At 28.3% G+C, this 16,073-nt stretch overlaps 2 protein-coding genes across 2 annotated transcripts; both read left to right on the top strand.

Annotated features, from left to right (window-relative positions):
- Nucleotides 1-1,988: 1,988 nt before the first annotated feature.
- On the top strand, nt 1,989-3,438 carry LOC107009604 (GDSL esterase/lipase At4g10955-like). Its single transcript, XM_015208948.2, has 2 exons — nt 1,989-2,251; nt 2,321-3,438. The coding sequence occupies exons 1-2, from the start codon at nt 2,115-2,117 to the stop codon at nt 3,321-3,323; spliced, it is 1,140 nt and encodes a 379-aa protein (XP_015064434.1). The 5' UTR covers nt 1,989-2,114; the 3' UTR covers nt 3,324-3,438.
- A 153-nt stretch (nt 3,439-3,591) lies between these two features.
- LOC107009603 (F-box/kelch-repeat protein At3g23880-like) lies at nt 3,592-6,534 on the top strand. The gene is made up of 2 exons (XM_015208947.2): nt 3,592-5,055; nt 6,266-6,534. Exons 1-2 carry the CDS (start codon nt 3,827-3,829, stop codon nt 6,315-6,317), a joined length of 1,281 nt encoding a protein of 426 aa, XP_015064433.1. The 5' UTR covers nt 3,592-3,826; the 3' UTR covers nt 6,318-6,534.
- The last annotated feature ends 9,539 nt before the right edge of the window (nt 6,535-16,073 follow it).

Here is a 16,073-nt window from a genome sequence, read left to right as displayed (position 1 = left end):
TCCAAGCGTGATGAAACTGAGAATTATGATGTGGACGTGGACGTGTCCGCATACTATACGGGATAAGATTAAAAATAATGACCCAGGAGATAAGTATGAGTAATTTTCGTGGCGGATAAAATAAAGGTAATCAGGCTGAAACAATTTGAAATGTGAAAAGGCTCCATTATAGAGTGGTTCAAGTTGGCGATAGTAGGTTCGAGGGATTGAGACATATTGAAAAAGTATTGAGCATATGTGATTTGAAACTAGATATAACATCTTCAGGACTCGGGAGGATAGAGCCATATATATGAGGATTTAGAGACCACTAACTTGAAAAAGTAGTTAGAGGTAATTTGGTAGAAAAATTAATAATGCAGGGATTAATAACACATGAATTAGTAATGCATAGATTAGTAGTGCATGCCTGTATGATGTATTTTTAATCAAGTGTTTGGTTCATTACTGTTGATCCTATCTTGTGTTTGGATTATAACTCTACAAAAAGCTTCTTTTCAATTATACTCTTGCATATATATAATTTTATGGCCTTTTAAATAGTTAGGAAAACAATTTTGTTGTCATATTTGCTATTTTCTTACTTGAATTATTTGAAAGTAAACATTGTTACATTAATAAATTAATCACTTAAAAATGTTAATTTTCAATTTAAAATAAATAGACCATCTAGTTTAAAATTGAAAAGACGATAAACAATAGTAAAATCGAATGAATCATCTACATTTACATATAAAAGTTGCAAGTTGTAGTTTTAATATGTATAAAATTAATAAAATATTCAAAATACAAACAATTAAAAGCGGATATAAACCAACAAATAATATATTCAATTAAGATCACAAATATCATGTGGTGATATTCTTTTTTTTTTACTTCAAATCATGTGGTGATATATTTGACTTTTCAATTAGTAAATGTTAAACAACTCACATTGTAAATATTGTGTTGCAATTATTTACTAATTAACAAACAACTCTTCCTAAATAATAATAAATTTATTATAATAAATTTTCTCTCACAAATATAAAATATAAAATAAAAAAAAATGATTTAAGAGATAACTTTGTCGTTATATAGATAATTCATTAATATTAAATTTAATATATTATTAATATCACCACATAAAAAGTATTAATAATACTTTTTTTTAACCATGTAGGGTGAATTATTAATCTAATAAATGTAATTTGAGTTGAAAGCCTTTTCAAAACTTTTCAATTTCGTAAAGTAAAAGTAAGATTTTGGCACGTTTTAATCCACAAATAGGACTAGACGGTATATGTCATTATTGTTTTTCACTCATCAAGTATTTATTATTCATTTAGGTCAGTAAATTTTAAATAATGGATGATAATTAATTTTTTTAAAATAAAGTTAAGATATTAAGAGTAATGAAATATCTAATTCGTACAATTTCTTATACTAAAATAGTATTATTGAATATTTTCAAATAAAATCTATAGTAGGGGACAAGACAATGACGATTCACTCGTCCATTTTCGTAAACCAGGTTTTTCAGGATATTGGTTGTGACGGTTGTCAAAATTAAAATAATGTTATGATGTCCCTTTTTATTTAATACTTCAGATTAAAAGGTTTTACATAAAGTTTGGTATCGTAACAATAATTTCGGTCAAAATTGAAATAATTTTTCCGCTCTTTTCCCGATTTTGATGAACCAGAACAAGTAGGATAAGAGAAATAGGAAATGAAAATGTTTAGAGACTCGACAAGCATTTGTTTAATGATGTCGTTCAGATAATATAAATGAAAGTGCATGCGAAAACATTAGGACAAAGAAACCATTTATATATATAGAAGATGTATTCCTAGAGCATTATGCTAGTTATCTTTTAGGTCATTCAGAGCAAAACAGAATCAGATTCTGTTGTAAGCTCATCAAATAGATATTAGAATATGATCTGATATGTCTAATTTAGTACTTTACTGGTATCCGATACCACAAATGATACGAAATGCAAAAGTAATTTTCTTTTAGGCGATGGAAGGTGTATTTTCTTTCTCTTTTATGAAGGCTGGTTTATCGCATTTTATGTGCTATATGCATACAACCTCCACCTAAGGGAACTCAAGAAAAAAGAAGTGCTTAAATGAAAACATACTGGTCCTTTAGAAAGAATTCGATGGAGAGAAACCATTCTTTCCAGTACCATCCCAAGGCCTTCCATGTACTTGGTCCTCGACACATTTCTTCTCCCGGGTGGAGAGAACTCATCAGCTCCAGTTGGTTAGTTTCCGTTTATCATTTCATGTCTTCATTGAGATTTCAATTCCTTAAACAACATAAAATTTGCAGGAAGAACGAAAGCTACAAAAGAGCAGTGATGGCCTGTTTTGTACAATCAGCATACTTGCTTGAACTTGACAGACAAGAAAATAGGTACGGCGTAGAAACTGCCCTTGCACCACAGTGGTGGACACCCTTTAAGTACAAATTGGTTGAACCCCTTGTAGATGAAAGAGATGGTTCGATATTTGCTGCGATTTTGGAATGGGATCAAGCAGCAGCCCTGGCTGATTTTATACCAATAAGACCAACTGGTGCACCAAAAGTGGTATTAGCTATCAGAGGAACACTCTTGAAGAACCCCACAATAAGGAGAGACGTCGAGGATGATCTACGTTACTTAGCATGGGAAAGTCTCAGAGGATCCTTCAGATTCGAAAGACTATTATCGGCTCTAAAATCAATCATCTTCAACCAGCAAGGGAGCAAAAATGTGTCCATCACAGGGCACTCACTAGGAGCTGGTTTTGCTCTCGAGGTATACAAGACGTTAGCTACTGAAGGAACTTACGTAGACGCACATCTTTTCAATCCACCATCTGTTTCATTGGCCATGAGTTATAGAATCTTGAGTGGAAAAGCTGGATTTGTGTGGAAAAGGTTCAAATCAATACTTCCTTCTAACTCAGAGTATCAAAGCAAGAGCATCGCGGAGGGTGCAGCTGAATCAAGAATCACTTCAGAGCTTAAGCAAATGCTACCTATGCCTCATTTGTATATTAACACAAGTGACTACATATGCTGCTACTACAATTATCCAGATGGAGTACAAAACAGTAGTTTCAACATTGGTAATAAAGAGAGAGAAGTAAAACCTGGTGGAAATGCGCTAACCGGTGTAAAGCTTTCTGTGGTGTCAAAGGCAAAGCAGAGGTTTCTTGAGGCACATAGGCTTAAACAATGGTGGTCTGATGACTTGGAACTCCAAATGGCTCTCAATAACAGCATGCTAATAAGTAGGCAGCTCAACTCCTTGTACACCATTCAACCTCCAAAACAAACTCAAGGCTAGGTTCAAGTTTACTTGAATTTGGACTGATAAAAAGATTGAAATTTCAAGACAAAAGATTGTAAGGCTTGAGATTCTGCATTTCACTTATGAATGAATTGAGTTACCTAGCTCTTACATAAAACATTTGACTTGCTAAAATCAAATTTTCAATCTGGCATATAAAAATTTCTTCTTGTTTATCGTTACCACAAAAGCAATCACATCTTTAACCATGTTAATGCATGCATTAGAATTCTCTTACTAATACCAAATAGGTTGAAAAAAGTTTACGAAATAATATATTTGTAGTATATAACATAATGTAACGACGAAAAATCACATAATCTATAATCCAACACAGCAATATAGTACACATTCTGTCAAAACCCACAGGTCTCTGTTGAGTCCTCAGTTCTGTCACAAAAGACAAATACATGCTCTGATTTTGGCAACCCTAAAACCCTTCTTCTTTGTCAAGATTGTTACTGTGATTTCGCAAAAAAACCCTTTTTCCTGCTTCTGAGATGCCTCCTAAAGGCAAAGGAAATGGGAAGAAGAAAGGTAAAGGTAAAGGAAAAGGAAAAGGAGCTTCAAAAGAAACAAAATGTAGAGCTGCAGCAGAATCAGAACCAACTTCTCACTTCCATTTCCCAAGAGAAATCATCTCTAACATCCTTTCCCGTCTCCCTGTCAAAACCCTTTTACGATTCAGGTGTGTTAGCAAGCAATGGCGAAACCTCATTTCCAAACCCAACTTCATCGCCTCCCATTTCCGTCACTCTTCTTCTTTGCAGCTCTCCGGTTCATCTATTCTCATAGGCAGCCGTCATCACGAGTCTAATCATCATGTAGTCTCACTATACAACCCGCCGGAATATGTTGTTCAGGTGGACAGCCCTTTCCCCTGTTTCTTCCCCAATATGTACATTGTGGGTCCTTGCCATGGCTTTATCTGCCTTTTTAATCCACCATGGGGTGAACTGATTACCCTTTGGAACCCGTCGATGAGGAAGTATAAGATGGTGGAGCTCACTGATAGCTTGCCCAGTCCGGGACTGCACTTTTTGACGTCTATTGGAATGGCTTTTGATTACCAACGTAACGAATTGTTGATCTTGAGAATCTTTTGTGTGGGAATAATGTTTGAAGTCCCGAATCACGTTGAGGTGTATTCGAGTAAGAGTGGGAAATGGAAGAAGCTGAAAAATGAGATGATTTTTCATATTGTTGAGTTTACTTGCAATGTGATCGTTAAAGGGGTTGCATATTGGTTGGTTTGTATGCCTGATAAGTTCGGATCGCGTGCTGTGTTTGTGAGATTTGATGTGGGGAAACTAGTGTTTGAGAAGTTACCTTCGATAGGAAGGCGTAAGAAACATCAATATCTTGTGGAATTGGAGGGTTCTCTTTGTATGTTAGACTGGGATCATAAAGATGATTGTCATATGGATGTTTGGGTAATGGATGATGTTGATGGTTGGAGTAAGAAATACAGTGTTGGACCTTTAGTCGGATTTGACCGAATCCTGGGTTGTTTGAGGAATGGTGACATTGTAGCTAAGAATGAAAATGGAGTGATATTCTTGTGTGATCCCATAACTAATTCAGTCAAGGAAAATTTCAGCATTGATAATAGTAAGGATGAATCATATGTGATTGTTGATTATTCAGAGAGCCTATTTCTGATCGGAGGGATGCTACCTGTTAAGAAGCAAGATGCTCAAGATAAATTAGCGCGCAAAAAAGTCACAAGGTTTGATGATCAATTTATCATTATAATCCGTTTATGCGACTACATATACATATATATACTTGCTAAATGTAGGTTCTCAGCTCCCACTTTTAAGATGTTGTCATTGCTTCAGAAGTTTTCTTATCTCATGTGCATGTGTACGTGTTATACAGGCACTCGAGGGACTTAGCACATTAATTCTGATGTGTTAATTACTGTGTGAACTAAGTCTACTGATTACTTTAGTTAATTCTGTTCAATTGGTTGAGAAGCTTGTGTATTTCTAATCATCGTATTATCCTATAACATAGACAAATTAATTGAAATGAAAAAAAGAAGAAGAGATGATAGAGAATCCGTTGAGAAGTTAACATGTATCCTAGGTATTCGTTCTTACTATAATACTTCCATAATAGCATTGGTGCAAAGGTCCCTAGCAAATGGACTTGTGGTTGTAACAAACTGATTTGTGAAGTCGTCGAGACACATACTGGCTTAGCCAATAGCACTATTTAAGAAAACATTGGTCCAATTCTATTGATCTTGCGGAAGAGTCTTTGAAATTTAATAAAAAGGATGAACACAAACTCGGAACTGTATTCCCCTGGTCTTGGCGCTTTTTAGCTTTTAAGTTGAAATTTGAATAAATATAATGATACATGTGAAATACTAACAGAAGAACATATGGAACTTTTGACATATATGGACCTTTGTTCATTTCATTTTTTTTCTTTTGTCATTTGTCATTCTCGAAAACTGAAGGATATATGGAACCTGGATTATGTCATTTTTGTCACAAGAAAAAAGTGATAACATATCGATCCTGTAGAGCTATGATAACTTTTAGCAAGGGAAACTTAGAAAATCTATTAACCTTTATTCCTTAACTGGTTTACTTATCTTCTATGAGACAGTGTGGAGTGTGTGTGAATGATATCAAGCGCGGCTAGGAAGAGAACCTTTAGTACTACTTTGTCGATAATATGGAAAGAGTGTTCGATAGAGCTGCATAGTATTTCTATTCGTAACAACACAGGGTTTTTTGTTTACAGTAGTTCAAATATTGCAGTTAGTGTAGACTGTAGATGCTAATAGTAAAGAAAAACATGCTTTCTTGTAGGATTTCTACCTTCTGCATACATCTTAAATGTTGAATTTTCACATTACATAGATAACTTTTAACTCATTTTGAGAAACTTACAAAGTTTAGTTTTTTTGTTTGATGATACAGGGATTGCTTAAAGTTCTTGATGGGACAACGCTCAGAAATCATCATACCTTGATTGCTCCTTTTTGGCTAACCTAAGAGATGTCATGAAGAACACTTTTTTAGTTTTTTGGTGAATTCATGTTTGTGGTATAATACTTTTTGAGTTCGAAACATCTATGTTCATGTTCCCTTTCTTCTTTCACTCAATGTTATGCCCCTGTTCTTCTTTTTATTTTGTAGTTATTTGCATGAACTGGTCTCACTGTGATGAACGATGATTTGTTCGCGTGTATTTTCGTCTTCCTTCTTCATTGGCTATGTATTGTTTCATATTTTTTTCTTTTTTAAGATTTATATTGACTATGAATTTTTTTAAGTTTGAATTATCAGTAATTTTGTGTTCATTTTAATTTAAGAAAATGTTATGTCACAAAATACACTCCATGCTAGCTATATAAAAATAGATTAAAAGAAATAGTGATTGATCATAAAATAATCTTGTATAAAAAAGTTTTATATTTTATATTACGATAAAACTTTTATAAGATACTAGATACTTTCATAAGGCAACAACTATATCATATGATATGCGACAAAAAACTTTTATAAGATACTAGATACTTTAATTGATGAACATAATAGTCTGCCGGTTTGGTGTAATTCGAATATTATTGGTGTCATTCAGAGTGATGTTTTTTAGTACATATTGATGGTTTACAAATTAATTTTTATGTTGGTTGAATATATTAGATTCGTAAGCTATTTGGTGTAATGTATCGTTTTTATTTGGTGTGATTTTGATTATTTTTTTTTGGTGTCATTCATAGTGGTGTTTCTTTAGAAACAAACATCGCGAAGATTATTGTTCACCCTATCATAGTAATAAGAATTTTCAAGATACTTATGCAATTCAAATAGAACCATTGCCTTGCGAAAGCACTTGAAATATTTCATCGCATATTTTGGAAGAGGTAATGCTACCACCAATTGCAAGAAAACAATCAACAGACCATCAAATAACGACCGTAAGAAAGGATTCTCCGAAGGAAAATACAAGAGGAGTAAATGACTTTGTAGTAATAATTTGATATGATAATTGAATAATGCTAAAAAATGTTTAAAATACTAGCAAAATATAACCCTCCTAAGAATTATAACTCTCCTATTAATAACAACACTGATTTTATTAGTAAAATAAAAAGTTATATAAAAAAAGGGAAAAAATAAATATGATTCCTATAATAATCAACGAAACGTGTAAATATGAAATTATAATAGGAGAGATAATATTGAAAAAATTTAATATCCCTAATTAATCTCCACTTTAAATGTACGTAGTTTAAAAGGCATGAAAGAGGAAAATCTGAAAAAATAAATAAACTTAAATACAAAAAATAATTATTTTATTATGTATGTAATTTAAAAACTATGTAATTAAATAGAAATACATTAATATTTTGTTAATTAAAATTTTAAGTAGTATACTTTTATAATTTTCGCTTATAAGTAATATCTCAATCTAACCAAATTTTACAAAATCAAACCATGGTGAATAGAACCCAATAATAAAGGATTTATACAAATGAATCCCTTAAATTTTGAAAGAGACACTTTACTCAAATATTAAGAAAAGTCAATTATAGTTTAACAAAAAAAGATTCTTTTTATTTAGGCAGCCTTTTATTTATATTTACTAGTAATAGAAATATCAATGATGATGATTATTATTCAAATAGCAATGATGAGAGAACGATATGCATATTCCTAGTAAGTAGCAAATTTTAAAGTTAATCAAGTATTTTATAATAGGAAAAATGATAAAATACGTCTTTAAATTATGTGAAAGAAATAAATATGTCCTCTGTTTATAGTTAAGTTTAAAAATGTAGTTATCGTTAATATTTTGGTTCAAAAATATTCTTAAATTATACGAAAAGAACAAAAATATCCTCTGTTTGTTGTTTGGTCCAAAAATGTCCTTATCATCAATACTTTAGTCTAAAAATGTTATTGTTATTTAATGGATAAAAAATGCTCATTTTTAAATAAGTCAATTATTATTTTTTCTTTTTGACACATTCTTTTTCTAATACTATATATTTTTTAAAATTAGCAAAATGTTAATTCTACTTCAATAAAAAAAAAATTTAAAAAAAAGTCTTATTTTATTATCATTATTTTTTATCGTTATATAAATATAAATTACTGATGGATATACTATAATTTTGTATATATGAAATATATTATATGTCGAAAGGGTACATGAAATTATTTTGTTTTAATTGATAAAATGAGATTAAGAAGAAAAAAAATATTTTTATATTTTTATTTGTTAAAGTGATTTTAGAAGAAATAACACAAGAATAGGGTTCTTTAATAATATTTTAATTAGAAAAAAGATGTTTTTAAAAATATATATATATATATATATTTATTTATTTATAAAAGAGCATTTTTGATTCATTTTGTAACTATAGAGGCATTTCTAAATCAAAGTATTGACTGCAAATATATTTTTAAATTAAAATATTGATGAAAAAACATGTTTAAGCTAAATAATAAACGAAAAATATTTTTATTCCTTTCACATAATTCAGATTCATTTTTGCCTCTTTTCCCTTTATAATAACTCGTAAAAAGGTGAATTTGATATCCCTTTATTTGTGCAAGACGACTTTTTTGTTATTAAAAAAGATGAAATGACTTTGTAAAATGAAAGTCGAATTTAATGTATCTTTATAAAATAATAATTTAATATAAATTTATTAATAATATTTTTAATATAAAACTTATATCATATAAATGTACAGCTTTACAAAAGAAATATTGAATGGCCAAATATAATTGAGAAAATTTTTAGAAAAGAAAAACCAATTCGATTTTTTTTTTTTTGGGCTCAATTAAACTGATTTTAAATTAAAAAAATTATTATTAGAGCAAGGGTAAAAAATGCTCTTATTCTACCTACTCGATCAAATTGTCATTCGTTTCACCTATCTTAAGAAAAAAATGTATTTTATCCTAAAATATAAATCTAAAATATTCGATATATCTTGATGTTCACGCAAATGGTATGGGCAATTAGTCCATTTTGTGGAACCAGCACATCAATTTGTGTGCACTCAAATTTAGAGCGCAAGGTGCAAATATGAATTTAAAATTTCTAGAATATTAATGAAAGGAGAAAACAAGTGCATTTCTTATTCTAGTTTATTACCAATATCTATTGCACTCATTAATTAATATTTAGTGAATTAATGTTTTTAGAGTTGTGAATTGAAGGTTAAAGTGTAAAAACGATAACTAATAATGTATTGAAATTAATATTTAATAATTATATATGAATAAAATAGTAAATTACAATAATTTTAATGAATTATCATGTTATTCAATAACTCAAAATTAAAAAATTACAATCGAACTAATAATATATAAGTCGCAATTGTCTATATGTCTTAGTCCTTACAGTTGTTAATTGTTGCATGGCCTGCATTCTTGTCTCCTCACAAATATTTTCTGTGCCCACAAATTGGTAATGAAAACAAAATAAAAGAACATCTGAATTTCAACGTTTTTCAAAAAAATATACATTTGCTAATAGTTTGAATAATAATAATTGTTTGATGGAACTTTTATTAGTACCGTTTAAATACTGAAATATAATTAAACATAATTTTTATGAATAGTTGTGACCTTTATGAAAAATTTTAACTTTTATGAAGAGTTATGATTTTTATAAAAAGTTGTAATTTTTATGAAAGATTATCACTTTTTCAAAGGGGTTGTAACTTTTCTAAAGAATTGTGACATTTTCGATAAGGTACAATAAGCATTTGTTCACACTACTATTGTTATCTATAAATAGAGAGATTTTCTCTAATTTAATATAAGAGAAAAGACATAAAGACATCATCAAAGTTGTCCCGTATTGACATAAAGACACCTAAGCTTTCAAAGTGTCCTATCACCCCACTAAACAACTAAATATCATTGTAAATACGCCATTTTTATCCATGACAAGACAAAAAACTTCGAGATGAATTATGCTCCGACCATGAAGTTTGCATTGATAGTAAGTCACCATGGTTGCATCGCAGTTTCACTCGCAACATCGGATCATTCTTATCATTACAAATATGATTCAACATCGCATTTGACATTTTTCAATCAAAAAATAATCACAAAATTGAGAAGAAATTAAATCATAAAAAACTTCAAATTAACGTTTCTACTGGAAATTAAAAGATAAAAGACAAATTCCTACCTTATTTTCTTGAGGAAGATGATGAAGTCGTCAAACAGAGAGCACCAACATTGTTCTTGCTATGGAACTCAAAATATTAGGGCTACCAACGGCTATTTTGGGTTTAAATTAGGAAAGATGACATATAATTAATAATAAAGAAAGAAAATGACATGTGGCACTTTTAAATTGGTCAATAAAAGTGAAAATTGATCCATGACGCGCCTAATGTGCGTGTAAACAACCTAGACAAGGGAATGGGTAAAAATGACCCATTTACAACGATATATAGTTGTTTAGTGGGGTGATAGGACACTTTGAAAATTTAGGTGTCTATATGCAAATATGTGACAACTTCGATGGTGTCTTTATGTTTTTTCTCTTTAAATAACGAAAAGTATGAACTTCTTCTTCTAGAACATTAAATATATTTTTTTTGCTCCCTTACCATTATTTTTATATTTATACATTGGTGGATAGAATCGTGTTTCTCGACACTACGATTGAAATAGAAGTATAGTTTAAAATAGAACTATTATTTTGTGTAATATTTTTCCCTTTCAAGTATATATAGTAAGTTGAAATGTTATCCAATATGATACATTATCCCTTTAATTTTTTATTTTAATAATTATCTATAATAAATTTAAAAAAAACTTTAAAATGCTATATGTAAAATAAATGGTAGTGCAGAATTTTGTACATGTTAAAATAGAATATTCGTTCAATTTTTTTCCACCCTTTTAAACTTTATTTATCTCTTTACCACCTATTATTCATTTATTAGAAAAATTAATATCTTGAGTCAATATTCATTTGATTCCCCAAAAATATGTAACAGTACCACTTTCGGCAAACAAAAGGATAAATTATAAATCAAAGTAAAGATGATTGAAATGAAGAATAAATAATAAGATGTGATAATTATTATTTTCTTTTTTATAATTAATATTTATTACTATGTAATATTATATATAAAATAATATAGTATTTTAATTTTAATAATTAATAAATTTTAAAATATTATTTTATAAATTATGTGATATAATTACGTAATATTCTTGCGCGAAGCGTAAATAATTTTACTACTGTATCGTATAAAGATATATGTTAAAACGAATTGATATCTTAATAAATATTAAAATTGAATTATGGGTCTGCCTATGTCAGAACCATGTGTCCGTACAGTGAGGGGATTTAGACTTGCTAACAACAATTACTCCAATTATTATGTACGACTTATTTACTTTTAAAATGTCATATTTGTCTTTAAATATAGTACAAACACTATTTAATATCTCCAATTAAAAATAATGTATAATTAATTGTGTATCAATTATAATTTTATCCCCTTCAACTAACCAAAAGCTATACTTTTTCTATTCGATATTAATTGAACTTGTCAGATAGTAGACATATTAAGAAAAAAACATAATTAAAATTATAATTTCTCTGTTTTAAAAAAAATAACCTAGTTTAACTTGGAACGGAGTTTAAGAAAAGAGAGAAGACTTTAATTTTGTGGTTCTAAATTAAAATTATGTCAAATGTATCAAAATGTCCTTTAATCTTGTGGTCTTAAACATGCCACGTGGAAAGTTTAAGTGTTATCAAAAAAGAAAAGAGATCATTCTTTCTGAAACAAACCAAAAAAAAAACTAAAAACATTCTTTTTGAAACGAATGAAATATATATTTTATTTTTATTCGTTGTGAATCATAAATATAAATATATTTATAATAGTGAAATTTATCTCTAAAAAATATGAAACTGCAATTAGATGAGTGTTTATTCCTATCTTTATCCAGAAACAATTATCTAAAATATTGTCAACTAAAATCATCGTTAAGTTGTCATAAATTGACTATTTTAATTTGTAAGGATTCTAGAATCTCCCATTTGACAATTTTAAAAAGTAACCTAATTTTGGTCAATCATAAAAGATTGTATCCTTTTAATTAAGAAAGAGATACTTAGCGGACATAATAAAAAAAGTCAAATACACCCAAAAGAAATAAATTTACTTTAACCGAAAATTTATATATGAAATTTTAAAAAAAATAAGATAGAATTCATATATTTATAAATTATGTAAAAGTCCTATACATCATAATAATTAATAATTTAAAATGTTTGTAAGATCTACGAAAACTTTACGATGATGATAACTATATACCATGTCAAATGTATGAAGTATATAAAATATTATCCAAAATTATTTATATCAATAATATATAACTTGTATACTTTATTTATTATATAATATATCCAATATATACGTATGATGATATGTCATGTAACATGATTTTATAGGCACACATTATTTCTTTGGAAGTAAATGATGTAATGTGCCTATATATTAATTATCAATTGTGCTACCTTATAAAATATCTTTAATTAGGTCCCCTACACTCTTGAAATTTAATTACAAAATGGTATAGTGGGTGCACCTCATAGATATAGATCAAGATTATAATCAAAACAAATTAGGTAAGTAAGATTTCTCAAAAAAATTAGAAAATTCATATAACAAATAATAAATAGTATTTCACTAACTGTGACGCTAAATCATTTCCTTATCTGATGTATCACTAAAAATATTAAAAACATTGGTATATTTCCTAGCCTTCAAAATTCAAATAAAGGGAAACACCAAATTTAACGTATCCTCCAATTTAATATTTTCTCCGTCCAATATTAATTGTCATACTTGCAATTTTTAGAGTCAAACTATAAAAATATTGACTAATATTGTAGAATATATTTCTTCAGCATTGATATGTAAAATATTGCAATAAATAGTAATTTTCGTATAGTTTTTAAATATCTAAATTTTTTATTTAAAAAAATTAAATTAATGTAATCTGATCTAATTTTAAAAATAAATTAAATTAACTTTTGAAAACTACAATATGACAAATAAAAGCAACATCGAAATATTACCCCACAATTATTTATTTATTATTGGAGATTGAACCCTCCCATCTTTTTATCTCTGTCAAGTTTGCAATATTTTGCCATGCTTCTTTATAGGGCAGATTTTATTTACTTAATTCTTACAAAACAATCAAATCAGTGGGGATAGAGTACATAATCTCAAGTAATTTTTATAATTTCTTATAATTATTACATTGAATCTTGAACTTGTACTTAAAAAAATGTCAATTTTATATATATATATATATATATAGTTTTTCGACGAAGCGTATCGCTTTATAGCCTTGCCCTAGATAGCTTCGCCCTTTAAGAACAATGAAACCTTCTCTCAATAATGTTGGTCCATCTCTAGGAAATAGATATCTACTTTAGTGAGTAACTTCAACTTTCGAAAGAGTTTCACTTTCGAAATCTCTGATAAAGAATTTTATTTTAATGTAAATATAGAAATAAAAATAATATCTGAATTTGCGATACTCAATTTGTTTGTATTTAATAGATATTTTTTTTGGTATTAAAGTTGTATATTGCATGTCATAAGTTCTGCCATGCATTAAATACGTAGATCACAAATTTTATAAATCGAGACGCATCAATCACAATAGTTATCAAATTCATTGCAGCCATTGTCCGTTTGGTGAGATAACAGATTTTTATGTCTATGAAAATGAGTTAATATTAGAAAATGGAGTCAAAATTGAAATTTTATAATACCGTTTGATAGGATGTATTAGATAATTAAATATTTCTTTTTTTATTTATTAAGATTGTTCTATATTCGGATAATCAAGATATGTATTAGTTATTGTGAAATTTATAGCAAATCATAATATTAACAAAGTTATTAATACATGGATAAACATGAATAAAGACATAATTATTGTCTTTAATACACTAAATATATAGTCATCTACTTATTCACTTCATCATTACTAACTATTGTATTCAATGTTATTTTTTTCATACTATCCAAATGAATTCTAAATCTAAAGACAAGACCCCACTCATTATTGTTCCTCAATTATTATTTTTAATTTTTTTGCAATGTAATTTTAAACTTTAAAAACACTCAACTGTGCTTCACATGTATGTTATAAAAAACAAAACTTTCTCAGTTATGTCCCATAATTGTCTCTCAATTTTATGTTATATAAAAAAAAACTTTCTATATTCCTTTAAGTCCCATAATTGTCCCTCAATTTTTTCTTTTTGTTACTTTATTATACTATAATGAAAAGTATAACTTATGATAGTTTCTATAAATATATAATGACAATTTTAGAAAGAAATCTATTGCATCAATAAGGATCGTGATTGAAAGGTAATGATAATCTTAAAAGAAATGTAATCCACCATTAATAAGAATCGTAATGAAATATTAAGTATTTTTTTATTTTTAATTATAAGTTTTTGAATTGGAGGTTCTTTTTTTATACGAAAATGGGAAATTTTGTCTACCTCTCCAAGGTGCGTGGGTACAGGACACCACCGTATCAAACAAAGAAATTTGATTTAGGATTAATTAGTAAAACAAAATATACTAATTAATTATAATTAAAGAATATAAGTTTTAATTAGTTCGAATCACAGGTCATGTTCACGTATATTTTAAAAACTTTTTTAGGACAGATACGTACACTAATTACATTTCCAGCTCATTTTATATGGAGGGTGGCCTACTTATAACTAATATATCCACATATATAACCACTTCATTGTCACAAATTTAAAAATTGCTTTTTACACAATTTTCTTTAGCAATATATGATGTGAAAGCTTTTAAATCATTCTTTTAACAATTAATTCAAAACAATACAAAAGAAATAGTAATAACAAAGCATATGACTTGGTTTTGCTATTAAAGAAAAAATAATAATACATGAATATGTTGTTTAATTGATTTTCGCTGATTTTTGCTTTTCAATTTTAATATTTAAATCTATATAAACTACAACAAGTAGATTTACACATCATACATGACAATTTACATAATATTATATTAATTGAACTACATAAATATTAGCTGAGACTAAGTTAAAAAACACTTTTAATAAATCTTATGACTTAGAAATGCACCTGAAAAATAGTTATAGTTATTATTAAAGATAAATTAAAAATAAGTAATAAATTATTTTTTGGCATTCAAACAAATTATAATGGACAAATAAAAATAAACGAATAGATTACTTGTTAGTTAAGACAGGTTTCAATGCCAATAATTAGATAAAGATTCTTAAAAGAGTAATATCTCAAAATATAAAGTCAGAACATTTCATAGATCACACATAGAAGCAATTAGGAGTATAAACTATATTCTCATGAATGATGAGTATATATGAATTCAACATTTGAATATAACTCAGTAATATGATAATTGATATGAAATAATATTCCAAGACCAACATTACATTCGAAGTTAAAGAACAATTTACCAATACCTAACTTGTCCACACAACCAAGAAACTGACCTTGACATTAGGAGTTAAGTATTACGTCAAGAATCAGATCTTGAGTGAGAATCAACTATTATATCTTAGGTCAAAAATTGGTTTGGGAGTTGCGATGAGTTTGGGGTTTGATCTCCTGATCAGGGTCAAGGGTTTGGTCCCTTGTTGTGTGTGTTTGTTTGGGGATGGGGGGGGGGGGGTG

This window comes from Solanum pennellii, chromosome 2 (assembly GCF_001406875.1).
Source record: "Solanum pennellii chromosome 2, SPENNV200".
NCBI lineage: Eukaryota > Viridiplantae > Streptophyta > Magnoliopsida > Solanales > Solanaceae > Solanum > Solanum pennellii.
This window is presented reverse-complemented; position numbering and strand designations above follow the sequence as displayed.

What these genes read in the sequence shown, in the direction of transcription:
- LOC107009603 (XM_015208947.2), top strand. Translation starts at nt 3,827, where the DNA reads ATGCCTCCTAAAGGCAAAGGAAATGGGAAGAAGAAAGGTAAAGGTAAA. An exon ending in GCGCGCAAAAAAGTCACAAG is followed by an intron (nt 5,056 to 6,265) that starts GTTTGATGATCA and finishes TTGATGATACAG; the next exon opens with GGATTGCTTAAAGTTCTTGA.
- LOC107009604 (XM_015208948.2), top strand. Translation starts at nt 2,115, where the DNA reads ATGAAAACATACTGGTCCTTTAGAAAGAATTCGATGGAGAGAAACCAT. An exon ending in GAACTCATCAGCTCCAGTTG is followed by an intron (nt 2,252 to 2,320) that starts GTTAGTTTCCGT and finishes TAAAATTTGCAG; the next exon opens with GAAGAACGAAAGCTACAAAA.